At 54.2% G+C, this 14,655-nt stretch overlaps 2 protein-coding genes across 4 annotated transcripts in view; one reads left to right on the forward strand and one right to left on the reverse strand.

Moving 5' to 3' along the window:
• FMNL3 (formin like 3) overlaps positions 1-4,401 on the forward strand; it is a 54,241-nt gene extending 49,840 nt beyond the window's left edge. For 2 of the 3 annotated variants that reach the window (XM_015558578.1, XM_006755457.2), the window contains 10 exons: positions 692-926; positions 1,078-1,146; positions 1,254-1,334; positions 1,438-1,567; positions 2,188-2,348; positions 2,649-2,750; positions 3,082-3,174; positions 3,403-3,526; positions 3,651-3,767; positions 4,306-4,391. In XM_015558578.1, the coding sequence (XP_015414064.1) occupies positions 692-926; positions 1,078-1,146; positions 1,254-1,334; positions 1,438-1,567; positions 2,188-2,348; positions 2,649-2,750; positions 3,082-3,174; positions 3,403-3,526; positions 3,651-3,742 (1,087 nt within the window). In that variant the 3' untranslated portion in view covers positions 3,743-3,767; positions 4,306-4,391. Of the gene's footprint in view, positions 1-691; positions 927-1,077; positions 1,147-1,253; positions 1,335-1,437; positions 1,568-2,187; positions 2,349-2,648; positions 2,751-3,081; positions 3,175-3,402; positions 3,527-3,650; positions 3,768-4,305 lie in introns of all 3 variants that reach the window. The other variant, XM_015558577.1, reaches the window with a different exon arrangement.
• A 1,040-nt stretch (positions 4,402-5,441) lies between these two features.
• PRPF40B (pre-mRNA processing factor 40 homolog B) overlaps positions 5,442-14,655 on the reverse strand; it is a 35,737-nt gene continuing 26,523 nt past the window's right edge. Inside the window, exons 14-24 of the mRNA XM_006755554.2 lie at positions 13,898-14,048; positions 13,057-13,190; positions 12,174-12,444; positions 7,922-8,106; positions 7,558-7,695; positions 7,255-7,350; positions 6,991-7,077; positions 6,619-6,796; positions 6,342-6,403; positions 6,087-6,230; positions 5,442-5,986 (exon numbers count right to left, since the gene is read on the reverse strand). Coding sequence (XP_006755617.1) covers positions 5,894-5,986; positions 6,087-6,230; positions 6,342-6,403; positions 6,619-6,796; positions 6,991-7,077; positions 7,255-7,350; positions 7,558-7,695; positions 7,922-8,106; positions 12,174-12,444; positions 13,057-13,190; positions 13,898-14,048 — 1,539 coding nt within the window. The 3' untranslated portion in view covers positions 5,442-5,893. The remainder of the gene's footprint in view (positions 5,987-6,086; positions 6,231-6,341; positions 6,404-6,618; positions 6,797-6,990; positions 7,078-7,254; positions 7,351-7,557; positions 7,696-7,921; positions 8,107-12,173; positions 12,445-13,056; positions 13,191-13,897; positions 14,049-14,655) is intronic.

Below are 14,655 nucleotides of genomic sequence, written 5' to 3' on the forward strand. Positions count from 1 at the left end.
ACCGGAATCGAACCCGGGACCTTTCAGTCCGCAGGCTGACGCTCTATCCACTGAGCCAAGCCAGTCTCGGCGCCTCACACCCCTTAATCATCCACTGGCTTGGCCAGAACTTACTGTATCCATGCTGTGTGCCAGGCATGGTATGAGATGCTGGGAATTCAGTCCAGACCTATACTCAAGGAACTCTCAGTCTAGTGGGAACAGTCCAGTAATACTGGGTAATAACCACCAAAGTGATGGAGGTACAGGCAGCGTTGGGAGAACGGAGAGCCAGGTAGCTGAGCTGGGTAATCAGGGAAGACTTCCCAGAGGTGGTGGTGTCTTACCCTCAATCTGAAGGAAGTATATGAAATCTAGTACAGGTCCTGGCAGGAGAAGCTTGGTGCTCTGGGTACTGAAAATTGACTGTGGCCTTGGTGTAAGGAGGGGAGTAGGAAAGGCAGGATAGAAAGGTGGGCAGAAGTCTTGCAGGTTGGGTCTCCTAAGCCATGCTCAGGTATTGAGACGAGCAAAGGGAGGATGTTGAAAGATTTCTAAGCAGGACATCAATGTTTCCTAGGATGGTCCTCTGCTTCTGGCTGTGTCCTGCTCACAAACCTCACCCTCAGTCCTTCTAGGAGCTGGAGAATAAAGGGATGATGCATAATATGGGCAAATGCGAGACCTGAGGGGGTCCCTCCCTCCTACATAGGTACGACCTACAGACACTACCTGTGGACTTCGTGGAGTGCCTGATGCGCTTCCTGCCCACAGAGGCCGAAGTGAAGCTGCTGCGGCAATACGAACGGGAGCGGCAGCCCTTGGAGGAGCTGGCGGCTGAGGACCGCTTCATGCTGCTCTTCAGCAAGGTGGAGCGGCTGACCCAGCGAATGGCAGGCATGGCCTTCCTGGGCAACTTCCAGGACAACCTGCAGATGCTCACTCCGGTAGGGCCCCACCCAGATCACACTCACCTGCAGCCCCATCTCCACCAGCCACCTGCTGGTCACTTCCCTGGCCCTGCCCACCCTCCCAGCCCCTTGCTGACTTTGCCCCATGCCGGCCTGGGATTACTCAGCTCTTCATCTTGCCTTCCAGCAACTCAATGCCATCATTGCAGCCTCTGCCTCTGTCAAGTCCTCACAGAAGCTGAAGCAGATGTTGGAGGTGGGGAGAGGTTGTATATGGGGGCGCTGGTGAGGACCTGGGGCTATATAGACAAGAAAGGAGCCCTCAGGCCTTGGTCTGACCACCTCCCACTCGTCTTTGGACAGATCATACTTGCACTGGGGAACTACATGAACAGCAGCAAGCGGGGTGCTGTGTATGGCTTCAAGCTCCAAAGCCTGGATCTGGTAAGACGGTGGGGGCAACATGGGGCCGGGAAGCCTGAGGGAAGGCGGCTGTGGAGCCAGGATATTCAGTCCTCTTGCATTACCCCTCGCCCCCATCTCCCAGCTGCTGGACACCAAGTCCACTGACAGGAAGATGACATTGCTGCATTTCATCGCCTTGACGGTGAAGGAGAAATACCCAGACCTGGCCAACTTCTGGCACGAGCTGCACTTTGTGGAGAAGGCTGCAGCAGGTGAGGGGAGCCTGCCCTTGTGTTCAGCTCAGGACAATCCCAGGAAGCTATGAGGAGGGAACACTTGGGTCCTTTTGTTTCTGGCTCTTGTCTTTCTGACACTTCAAAGCTTTCCGCTGGGGCCATGGGCAGGGGCCACCCCAGCGGGAGCCTTCTTGCAGGCACCAGACCCGTCCGGCCCTATTCACCTGGGTGGCTGGGAGCTGGCAGAGGAAGGCACAGTGGCTTTTCACTCCCAGCTCCTCGGGCTGGCCCCAGAGAATGCAGACTGTTTCTCTGTGACGTGTGGGAGGAGCTTAGAAAAACCATGAAGCCCCTCAGACATCGGTAGCTGTTATTGCTGCTCCACTCACGAAATGGTGCAGGCCATTTTGAAGATCGGCAGTCTTTTTGGCTTGCCTTCCTTTACTTTGCTCTTTGGGGTTATGTGTTCCCAGCCTCTATTCATTTTTCTTGCCCTGTGAGAGCCCGGCTAGCTTGGTGTGCCTCTCCCTGTGTGTGCCCCCCCCCACTCCCCCCGGGTGGCTCAAGCCACAGGGGCGTGAGAACCTGAGGGAGCCCATGCTGAGGGGAGGTGGGCATGTCCAGCCCTGGACTCAGCCTGGGCTCTGTAACCACAGTGTCCCTGGAGAACGTGCTGCTAGATGTGAAGGAGCTGGGCCGGGGCATGGAGCTGATTCGGCGCGAGTGCAGCATGCATGACAACAGTGTCCTTCGGAGCTTCCTCAGCACCAATGACGGCAAATTGGACAAGCTCCAGCGCGACGCCAAGACAGCGGAGGTGAGCACAGGGTGGAGGCTGATGCAGCAACCCGGTTTAAGGCACTGTGCCTCTAGGTGGGCTGAGTTTTTCCTTCTTGGATCAAAGAAGCTTTACCAAGCGCTGGCGGGCTGGCTGACCGTGGGGTCAGGGACAGTGGGGATGGCAGGCAGCGGCCTCTGGTGAGGTGCGCTAGGGAGCTTTGGGAGCCCGGTTCTCCTCTGGCCTGTAGGGGCTGGTGCTGCTTTCTGTGGGCCCACTGTCCCTGGTGGGAGCCGGCTTCCCTCGCCAGGCTGACCCCACCTGCCCACCCTTCCCCAGGAGGCCTACAATGCAGTGGTGCGCTACTTCGGTGAGAGTCCCAAGACCACACCTCCTTCTGTATTCTTCCCAGTATTTGTCCGATTCATTCGTTCTTACAAGGTGAGCAGGGGAAAGGTTTCTAAGAAAAAAGGCTGAGAGAAAACTGATCGGGGGAGAGAGGGTTGGGCTTCAAGTCTGGCCTATTCCGTCTCTTCCTCTGGGTCCTGGGAGGGAGCGATGGAAGCTGGCCACAGGCCTTAGCTGTGAACTAGTGGGCAGGGTGGGGGCCCAGGCCCTTCCTGTCATTGTTTGGGGCAGGAAGTGCCCCTCCAGAGGGTGGCCACCTGGGGTTGCTGGTCCCACTGCCACCCACTCTCCACCCTCAGAGTGAGCCCCTCCCCTTAGCCTGTGTGAGCCTCACAGCTGCTCCCACCCCCACGACGGTTCTTAGGAAGCAGAACAAGAGAATGAGGCCCGCAAGAAGCAGGAGGAGGTGATGCGGGAGAAGCAGCTGGCTCAGGAAGCCAAGAAGCTGGATGCCAAGGTGGGCGGAACCGGGCAGAGAGTCAGGAGCGGGGGGAGAGCTGGAGCCCACAGACCACCCAGAGGGCCTGAAGCCGGCATCCCAAGGGATGGAGAGGGGCTTTGGGAGGGGATTCCCAGGCAAGGCTGCCATACACAATCCAGGACATCTCCGGACTGTGTCTTGGGCAGGAACCGTCCCTGTGGTATGTTAGTAATGACTCCCTTCCCTTCAAATGCCCGGCTCTAGACCCCATCCCAGCGGAACAAGTGGCAACAGCAGGAGCTAATTGCTGAGTTGAGGCGGCGCCAGGCCAAGGAGCACAGGCCTGTGTACGAGGGGAAAGATGGTACCATTGAGGACATCATCACAGGTGGGGCCCTTTCCTCCCTGGGGCCCGAGCACTGCTCCCAAAACCCAGTCATATTCCCTGGGCTCTCCTCCCACCGCACGTGTGCCACGGGGCCTGACCACGGTGTCTCTCTCCTGGGCCACAGTGCTGAAGAGTGTCCCTTTCACGGCCCGTACTGCCAAGCGGGGCTCACGCTTCTTCTGTGATGCAGCCCACCATGATGAGTCAAACTGTTAACCCCCAAGGCTGGGGCCCTTGACAGGTACTGGGCACCACAGCTGCCCTCTGCATGCCCATCTCCCAAGACTTGTGCTGGGGTCCACAGGCACCTCCTCCTATGCATGACCTGGCACCATCCTCTGGCTGCCTCATGGTGATGGGGACACATACTTCCCTCCCTTCATGCCCCATGCTCTGAGAAGCATGGCTTATGCCCTGCATGTGCCCTCAGGGAAATGGTATCTCTCCCACTAATGCTGTCCTAGCTTCTACTAAGACCAAGGGGTAGGGACCAGGCCACTGCCTCTGGTGGCTGAGCCCACGGCTCTGTTACTGGGCTTGGGGGTCCTTTGTCCTTTCTCTGCCCCATGGCCTCTAGTCACCCTCCATCCGGTTCTCTGAAAATACAGAGCCCCAGCCATCTCCCTGACCATCCCTTCCAGTGCCTTTAAGCTTCTCTCACCTGACTATGGCTGGCTCTTCTCTGGCCCTGTCTGTGGGCTGCTCCTGAAGGGGCTGTTCCTACAGAGGGTGGGCTTGGCCTGGCCCTGCCTGTTTACAGGCTTCTGTCTCCCCCACAGGTCTCCACCAGCCCATTGTCGTTCGCCACCAAGCCCGGAGTGTGGCCCCACCCAGTGGCCCACCTCGGGCGCCAGGCCCCCACTAAGACCCTCTAAGAGGCAGAAGCACTTCAACTCCCAGAGTCCTGCAAGTCCAACCCGCGGACCTGGAGCCCTGGAATCGGCCAAGGGCCCAGCGGAAGGCTATGCTGCTCCCGACCAGTGTCCACCCACGCTCTCAAAGCCTGCATCTTCCCTGCCGCCACTGTGGGCACTAGGTCTTCCAGGGCCTGCACGGCCCTGGTGCCTCCAGTACTGCACTTTGCCTCCAAGGTCTTCAACTTCATTTCCTGAAGGGTCACCAGGGGTCAGCTGGTAGCCTACAGAGGGACACCTAGGCCACTCTGTCAGTAGAGCCAGAGGGGCAAGAGGAGTGTCCAGGCTTGGGGGGCCCTGGGACCCTGCCAGTCTCAGATCATCTTTTACCAGGAGCAAGGCCTTCCTAAGCCTGGGCCCCGCTCAGCTGTGCCCTAGGGATAAGGGCGAGGAAAGAAGCCACACCTACTGCCCTTGGCCCTACCCCTTTGCATTCCAGGTTCTTGCTGAGGTGGGCAAAAGGGTTTTTCTCTGCCCTAGCCCTAGGACAGCCAAAGAAAGGGTATGCCAACAATATCTTCACCTCCTTCGGCTACGTTTTCTTTTTTTTAATTTTTGTTTTTTTGAAGGGGCCGGGGACATGGTGGTCTTACCTGCTATATTCTCAGTCCCCTGCCAGTTTCTTAGCCCCTGGAGGGAACACAGGGGTCCATTCCTTTTTGTACATGTATCATCTCCCTTCTCTCTTGTACATAAACCCTGGCCCTTCTTTCAACAAAGGCTTGAAGCACAGGCCTGACTCTGGCTCCTCTTTCTGAGTGTGGAGGGCTACGGTGGCCATTTAGTTTGATCTTAGCCCTGCGGATAGGAAGGAGGCTGGGCAGAGCTGCCATCTGCTTGGAGGTGAGCACAGAAACCTGGAGGGGGAATCAGGTTAGTGAGCTCTAAGCACACAAAGGGAGGCACTACCATTAGGCACCAGCGCCCCCTGCTGGCCATGGGTGCACCTGCCCAGTCCCCAGCCCACCCCAGTAGTATATGAAGACAAAAGAGCCACTGGCCACGTTATAAATATTGTTATTTATAAAACAAAACACACATACACAGGGTCCCAGGGCTGGAGGAAGGAGTGGTGGAGCCCCAGGGCCCCGTGCAGGCAGGAGCAGGCACTGATGCTAAAGGGTAAGGACCCAGCCCTCTGCCACCCAGGCTGTGTCCACCAGCCTGTCACTCTTCCCTGGAGGCCCCTTCTCACATTCTATCTACTGGCACCACCCACCCCACGTGGCATACACCACCAATCTTGTGGGGCTGAGGGCAAGGACTGCACTAGTTGTCCGGGAAGTAGGGGACTGTTGAACACCATGAGCAACCTTGGCAGGTGCTGGCAATGGTGTGTTGGGAGTGGGGTTACTTGAGGAAAAATGGACACAGACCAGACCAAGGAAGAAGTCTGGGGCAGACGGTGAGGGTGACCTAGTAGCCACAGACCCAGGCAGAGCCGCTGGTCAGTTCACTGGTGGTCATCCAGCTGCTGTAGGAGTGTCCGCCGCCGCCTTTCCAGCTCCCCCTCACTCAGCTCACTTTCTGATGTGTCCCAGCCCGTCTGGGGGAGCAAAGGCACAGCTCACCCACTGCCTCCCCTGAAGGCCGCGGAGGCCTGGACAGAGCGCTGCCTGGGCTGGGACCAGGCACCTGCCTCTCACCTTCTCCTTCTTGATTCCAAAACCTGGGGAGCGATTAGGGAGCTCTGCCAGCCGGAGCTCCCTGTCCTTGTCCTGTTCTGGTTCTTTCTCATCACTCTCCTTGCCAGCTTTCTCCTCCGGGTCTGTCACACTCTCAGGACTGTTCTGTAAGAGTTCAGAGCCGCCCCCTCAGTTCCTGTGAAGGACAGCTGGAGGCGGGTGGAAGAGATCTCACACAAGAGCAGGGCCTTGGGCCGAAGTTCCTTCTCTACGCACCGACTTGTGTCTTCTCTTTTTAGCTTTCTTTTTTGGCTTCTTGGCTCTCCGAAGGCCGTGATCTGGAGACAGAAACCCCCCACTAAGTTCCTGGGAGAGGGAGGGATCGCCCTTTCCTCTGCCACAGTCCCTCTGTCTGCTCACTCTTCAGTCAGGGACGGGAAGTTCTTCCTCTCCGACAGGGGCAGCCCTCCCAACCCGCTTCACCCGCCTGCCCTGCTGGGGCTCCCAGGGCCTCCTCAGTCTGGGCTAACTTCTCCAGCTCCCAGCTGCTTACCTGATCCAAGGGGAAGGCGGGAGGATGGGGAGCCCCGTGCTCCAAGGGCAGCACCCCCACTTTCAAATGAATCAAGTGAGGAAGAGGGCTCAGAGCCAGATTCGGAGGGGTTCTGCCGCCTCCGCTTGGGGGGCCGGAGAGATGGTGGGGGCAGCTCCTCCTCTTCCGACTCGGAGCCCTGGGCAAACCAGCAGATACACGTCAGGCCGACATCCCAGAAGCCCTTAGTCTGGGAACTGGGGCAGAGAGGAGGATCCAAGGCCAAAAGAAGCCTCAAATCTCCCTCCCAGGGAGACAACATCGAGGGGCGTGAGAAAAGTTATTTCCCCAAGATAGTCCAGCCTCACCCATGTCCTTCTACCCACCACTTACTGAGGGCGAGTGGGAACGCCTGCGATGGTGCTTCCTGCCCTTTCTGCCGTGCTTCCGGCCTTTCGTGTGGAGGTGCTGGCATTCAGTCTGGAAGAGGCAGGGGTAAGGAAGGCGCCAGGGTTAGCCTCAGGACTATCCAGGCTACCGAAGACCTCCCCCCCTTAACGTCCAGGGAAAAGAGCCCGAGAAGGCGGGGAGGTCCCTGGAGCTGTCCTCGGTGTTCAAGCCACTGGGACAGGTGCGGGGGACCAGAAGCTGCCTCACCTCCAGTACCTGCAGGAACTCCCGGAAGAGCCGGATCCGCTCCGACTCCAGGGTTATCTGCTCAAAGGCTGAGTCGCACACAAAGCGCTCACGGACCTTGAACGGGAGAGCACTGCTGATCAGACCAGCCCCGGCACGGCATGGGTGCCGCCATGAGCACAGGGCAGGGCTGGGGCGGAGGAAGGAAGGGAGCCGGAGCTGGCCCCAGATGTATTATGAGTGGGGTGAGCCCCCACTGGTGGAGAAGCACCGCTGCCCTCAGGACTGAGGGGGTGGCGTGTGGTGGCAGGCTGCAGTCCTGACCTCTTCCCAAGCAGTGCCCAGCTCCAGGGCAGGCACGGCCTGCCTCAGCATGCTTCGGAAGGCAGCTTCCCTGCGCCGCAGCCTTCGTGCCTCCTCCTTCTCCCGCTCTCTCTCCCGTGCCTCTGCTTTCTCCAGTAGCTGAGGGCAAAAAGCACACAGTACAGGGTCACCCGGGGGGGTGGGTGCCTGGGCCCCATTCAGGCATACCTTAGGAGGTGGGAAGTTGGGGTCTGGGCTCCTAACATCATCCCCTGAACTGGGGTATAGTTATACTGGGGCAGTGAGCGAGAAGGAATGAAATAATACACAGGGATGAGTTTCAGCAGAAGCCTTGGCTACAGCCCCACCCTGCCCAACCCCTCACACTATTGAAGGTCAGCTTGATGTTGCCTGCGTCCAGCGCAGCAGCCCTCTTGTCAAAGCTTATGACGTGGGCGAAGTCCTCAAAGGCTGTGTTCACTTCCACACAGAAGCCCCGGTCCTGTGGGCACAGCAGCGCATGAAGCAAGGGCACCTCCAGGGCAGGCAGAGGGGTCCAACCACAGGATGCTCAAGAAGTCCCCACCCCAGAGATCCACAGGACTAGGATGCCTCCAGAAACCATGCTGCCCAAGTCTTCACCTAATGACCAAGCCCCATGCCTAGCCTCGCTGTGGTTGTCACAGGGAGCTAGAGGGTTGGATCACATGGGGAAGGTTAACAGGAAGCAGGGTGTGTGTGTGTGTGCCGTGCCTACTGATTAATGCCTGAGTTCCTCATAATTAGTTCTCTTTCTTTCTTTTTTTGAAAGTCTATAGACCTGGTATTCCCAGGTGGTCTCCCATTCAAGCACTACCCAGGCTCGACCCTGCTTAACTTCCAGTATCAGATGAGATGGGGCATGTTCATGGCGGTAGACTCACAATTGGTTCTTTGTTCCTTTGGCTTAAAGCTTGGGCCCCCTCTGGGCCCTCCTGCTGCTTAGTAAGTTCCTTGCATTCTCAGTCAACCCCTGCTGGTCCCACTCCTAGGCTGTATTTACTGAGTGCTTACTAGTACTAGCTACCATGCTGAGTGCTTCACACGCTGCTCATTCAATCCTCACCTTTCTAAATTTATGCATTGAATCCTAGTCTTTTAATTTTATGCAGAAGGAGAAACCAAGGTTTAGAGAAACTAGAGCATTTGCCCAAAGGCAAATAGCTAATAAGTATATGGCTGAATGAGAGCTCTACCCCAGGTCTTTCTAACACCAAAGCCCATACTTGTAGGCACTACACCCACATAGATCACCTGACCCACAGGAGAAACGGGGGCCATCGAATGTGCAACCCAAACACCTCACATTCTCAAAGCGCCTTAAGTCAGGCTCTGTGATTCTCATCTAAGATTCACAACACAGAGACTTAGGAAAGTTATCTCACTTGGCCCAAGACAACTTGGTTTGAAGTCTGGCTCTCCAGCTGGGGCACAGGCCCAACTTCCCTTCCTCTCTCTCCACACAGCTCTAACTTGCTGCTGATGGCAAAGGCATACTCTTCTTGCTTCCAAGAGGACTTCAACTCACACTGTCCAGTCCTTCTCAAACGTATCAATCTCTCTCTTAGGAAACTGAACGCTTCAATCTCACCTCTTCACTGACTCCTTCCATCACACACACCTCACTTAACCTGGAACGTCTTTCCACCCTTCCTCAGGCTTAACGCCTGCTTCTTTTCCTTTGTTTCAAAATACTTAAATGTAGCACAAAGGAAAATGCTTATTGAGCCTACCATAAGCAAGACAATACAAATGTCATTAAATTCTCACATCCGTGCACATAAAATTATCCCCATGTTACAGACAAGGACACTGAGGTTCAGAGCCATTATATAACTTGCAGAGGTCTCAACCAATAAACAGCCAGGAGCTACCTAACTCTTAAAGCTTGTGCTGCACCCACTCCACCCTCTTCATGGACACTGCTCTCCCAAAGGTTGAGGGCCCCTTCTCTGACCTTGCTCATTTGGTCCTCAGCACCTCTGCTGTTCACTTCTTCAGTGCTCCCCTCCAAGGTCCCCTCCTGTCTCTCTGACCCCTTTTACTATATCTCTTGCGTGCACTTATGTATCTGAGAACAGCACTTAGTCTTTTCAATTGACACTGTCCCTCGCAATCTCATTCTCCATCTCTCTCATTTTCAGACCCATACTAGATTGGGTATTTCATAGGCACTTCAAATTCAGCAGGTCCTAAGAAAACTCATTTCTCATGAGCACCTCTCCGCTCCTCCCCCCATATCTCCCAGCTGCTCCAAGTTTGGGGCTCTCTGCATTATCCTCTGGGCTGAGGCACCACCACAGTCTCTCTGACTGGTGAATGGCCACAGAGCCTCCTGGGCTTGTCAACCTTCTGTTGGCAGAATCCCAAAAGGGGAAGAGGAAGTGCCTAAAGCAGCTTCTTTCTCCAGAGGTGTGGAGAGACGGGACTCAGTGACAGGCCTCTGCAGTACTAAAAGTTAAGCATCCAATAAAGTTTAGCTCTCCTGGGACTAGATTTCTACTTTATATGATTACTAGAGGCCCGATGCACGAAATTTGTGCAAGAGTAGGCCTTCCTTCCCCTGGCTGCTGCCACCGGCTTCCCTGTGGCACCCAGGATCCGGGCTTTCCTTGCAGCCCCAGCTTCACGCGGAAGGGCACCTGGCCTAATTAGCATATTATGCTTTTAATATTATAGATTCTATTTAATATATGCTGCTTAGTTTATTCCTTCTGGCCCCAAGGTTGTTTTTAAGAATAATTTCTCAAATGGAATTCTTATTTTCTCCAGCCCTGTTCTTCCTGCTTAATCCTTACCAATGGTGCCATCATCCCCTCTCGCCTCACTTATTCCTTATCCTTAATTCCACACACACACATCTGTCAATTTTACTTCTGGGTGACTATTCTACTATTTTAAACTTTCATTTTTTTAACAGCAGAAACATTTTTTTCAATAAAAATCTTATACAGAACCTCAATGTATAAAAGAGAAGCTGCTGTACATGTAAATAGAGGAAAGAGCATACCATTCCATCATCCCTTACCCCCATGTTTGTCCCAAGGCGCCTCTGAGGAAACCTAGGGAGTCTCAAAGAGCTGGAACACTACCGCTGTCTCACCTGCCACCTCCAGTGCCCTGCCTGAGCTCAATTCCCACCTAGATCCCTATAGTAGCCTCCTGACTGCTCTTCCTGCTCACCTCCCACACCTCTGACCCAGCCTTGAGAATCCAAGGCTGCTCACACTTTCCTATCACATGGCTCAGACAGCAGACAGTGGTCTCGGGGGGAGTTAGGAGAAGACTCAAGCCCAGATTTTATTTTAATTACTTGCCACTATCACTTTTAGTATCCTGAGGCTTCAGGTACTATTCTCTTCCTAAGGATACAACACAGTCTGAGAGGTACTACGCTACACTCTCACCAGGGCTTTTCCAAGGTGTCATCTGATCAGATCATTCCTCGGCTCCCCAGTACTTACAAAATAAAAATCCAAATTTTAGCAGTCAAGGAATTTACACAGAGGGCTCTACTTCCAAACTGGGACATGTGGTTCCAAAGAAATAGAGGAAGCCCACAGGACAATATGGTATGTCTTACTTAAGGTCAGTAATTTTAAAATATTAAGTTTATATTAATTAGAGAAGCAACACGGTATTAAAATGTAATACCTGCATGAATTTATAAGGCAAAACACATGAAATGTTGAGTGTGCAGTGGGGCATTTCTAGCTTTATTCTCAGATCTTTCTCACCTCAAGTACCAAGTTACTGCCCTTCGTAATTAGGTATGCTTTGGTAGAAAAGGCCCATTTTTCAGATGAGGAAGCTGAGGCTCAGAAAGGTTAAATAATCCGCCCACAGTCACACAACTAGTAAGTGGTTAAGCTGGACTTTTACCTCAGGTAGTCTGCCTTCAGTCAAGCTCCTAACCACTATGCCTATTGCCTTCTCAAATGCATTAGAATGTCCTTCACTTCCACTAAGTATGCTTTCTCTGTTTCTTCATCAGAAACACAAGGCTCTCATAGTCCATCACTCACTTTTCCACCTTTGATAGACATGGATATTCAGAACTATTTCTCCAGTATAAGAAAAGTAAAGTGTATGTGCGATGGCAAATGTCGACTGAACTCGCTGCCATGACAGGGAGTGACGCTAAGGATGCCATACCCCTTCTAAGAGACAGTGGCATCTCAGCTGGAGCCCACTGAATGCCTTGCAAAACCAGTCCAGTGCTACTAAACAATCCAAATTTCCAAAAGAAGCTGAAGATGCGCAACCTGTTGATCTTAAAATGTTAGCAAAAATTCCAAACTTTTTTAAAACACTGGCAGACCAGAAGGAACCTGTCTGGGCTTTGATTAACTATGCTTCCTGTTCCTCAAACCCTGTCCACCCCTCGCTTTTGCACCTGCAGTTCCTTATGCCCAGGACCTCCACCCTCTTCCACCTAGTTCTTAAAAGTGCATTTTAAATGCCAATTCTTCTGATTCTTGTCTCTGTAATAACACCTGTCCCTCTGTGTAACAATTGTCACATCTATCTTCCTATTAGGCCATGAGCTCCTTATGGGCAGAAATGGTATCTTATTCATTTCTGTGTCCCCAGGCTACATAAGGGATCACAGTAGAGATCTACTGAACTGAGCTGCAATGCTCCTGTAAAACAGGACTTTATCAGGAGGGTGGGGTCAGGACCCGGGAGTGGGGGTGCAGAGAGGCTGGCAGGGCAGGAAGCCAGGCCAGAGAAGGGGAGCCCAGCTGTCTTACCCGGCTGGCCCAGCATGTTGGCAAAGCGGACATCAGTACTGACCGCTGGGTACAGTTCCATCCAGGTGGACATAGAGTGCAGCTGCCCTGTCTCATGCAGCTCATCCAGGAAGGTCTGTGCAGGGAAAGGCCGGTTATAGGGAGAGTGAGACAGGGAGGAAGGTGGAGCCAAAGGAGGAAGACAGGAGATGGCAGGAGAGGCAGGGACAATCCAGATTGAAGAAAGGCAGGCCAGGGAGGCAGAGATGAAGAGACACAGATGGGGGGGCGGGGGGCAGAGAACAGTGGGAAAGGGAAGAATGTAAATACAGAGAGGGACAGACTAAAACATGGGCGTGAGCCAGGCTGGGAGGCAAAGACCCAAAACTGGCCTGCAGCACCATCTTCCTATGACTTGGCTTCAACTTCACTTTGTTGCAGCCCCTCCCACCACATTTGCCACCTCCAGCCTGGAGGATAAGCTATGCCTGTCTGGCTTCCCACCAAAGGCAAACAAGCAGCCTGGCTGCCAGCTGCCTTTAGGGTACTCTCTGCTGACAGTCTCTAGGTGGTGCATACATCTCGTCTCCCTAAAGGAGCAAAGCCAAGCTGAGGGGACACAGCATAGGAAACCTCTAGGCAGAAAGCGGTCTTGTGGAGATAGAACAGAGCTGGGCACAGACAAAACAGTGGGCCTGATATGGCCCGGGGCAGAGGTGAGCTCTGTTCCAGGGGGCAGCAAAGATACCTGGAAGGCCTCCCGGTTCTTGCGTTGCTGGCGCCGCTCCCTAAGCCGGGCCCGCTCCCGCTCCTCCTCCTCCTCCCTCTCCAAAGCTCGGATGTGCTCCTCAAAGCAGATCAGCGCATCTTCCTTGTCCATGTCTAACCACAGAAAGGAGGCTCAGCAGGTGTTACACCAGTGGGATACCTTCTCGGCTCCCCACAGCCCCGCTGCTTTGAGGATGCTGCCCCCGCAGGTGCTGGGACAGCCAGGATGGTGGGGCAATGTGAAGAGGGCTCTCGGGAGGGAGTACTGGAACGGTTGTTCTTGAGGAGGAATCATTAATTGCATAAGAAAAAAATCAGCAAGAATTCAGCTCTTGTAAATTTAGTTACCAAAGTCATCATGTTTATGAAATCAGTTCTCTTAGGATCTAACTAAGGCTTCACAGTTTATGGAACTGGGAATCAATCAGGCTGTGATCCAACTTCAGAAAGTGTTATTTCTGATATTGCCAGTGATTACAGGCCAACAGCAGCTTATCCTAACACGTGTGACTAGTTAATGCCCACAGTGCCATGACAATTTAAGACAATTCACATCAGCTATAACAGTCCTCATCTCCAGGTCTTCTGATTTCTATCCCAAGTTCTTCCTCCAAGGACACACATCTCTAGGTCAACAGTGGACCCTGGAGGGAGAGGGTAACCTGAGCATTCTGGCATCTCCAGTCCAGGGACTGAGTGCTGGGGACTCCTAGATGTCCGGGGGGACAGGAGGTACAGGTGAGATGTGTGAAATAGGCTCTGGGGACCCAGGTCAATGGCGAAAGGGGAAGGGACAGGTGGGAGTGGAGGCCCGGGCTCACTCTGAAGCTGATGGTCCTGAGCAAAGCTGGGGTTATCCATGAGGTACTGCTGGGCCTGGGACCATGTGGTTTGGAAGTTGACGCTACTCATCCCATCCAGGATGCTCTTCAGGGCCTGGATATTGCGGCGCCGGAGCTGCTTGGCCTGTTCCTGGAGAGGCAGGGCAGGCCGAAGTACTTAAGTGGTCCTGGGCAGAGGGGGATTTTGGGGAAAAGAAGGTAGCTAGGGAACCCTAGGAGGGCCAGATGCAAGGTTTTCATGTCCCCACAAAGGGGAAGGAGCACAGGTTACAGATCAACCCCTCAGAGAGTCCTTCCTGTCCTCCCATGCCCCGGGCTGTAGGCCCAGAGCAGTAATGAAGGGATGTGCAAGTGCTACATCAGCTTCAGAGTAAGGAGCTAGGACCCTGGGGCATGGGAGAAATTAATGACCCTGGTCCATAAGGAGCAAAGACATGAAGACTCTACGATGAGACTGAGGCTGATGGAAACAGGTCAGTGACTATTACCTTCTCCTTCTTGGCCAGGAAGAAGAGGACATCATCATAAACCTCTTTTCGATCCCTCTCGGGGACCACAGCCCAGACCTCCAGCTCCCCAAAGGTCTGTTCTGCCCGCCTGTGGAGCACATGAGCTGTGGGTAGGCAGGCAGAGACCAGAGGCCCTGGGCACATGTGGTCTCAGGGTCCCCCAGCCCTGCCCCAGCCGAGGCCCCTGACCGGTAGCGGGTGGTGGAGGTCATGCGCTCATGCTGCTCC

Source organism: Myotis davidii, unplaced genomic scaffold (assembly GCF_000327345.1).
Source record: "Myotis davidii unplaced genomic scaffold, ASM32734v1 scaffold290, whole genome shotgun sequence".
NCBI lineage: Eukaryota > Metazoa > Chordata > Mammalia > Chiroptera > Vespertilionidae > Myotis > Myotis davidii.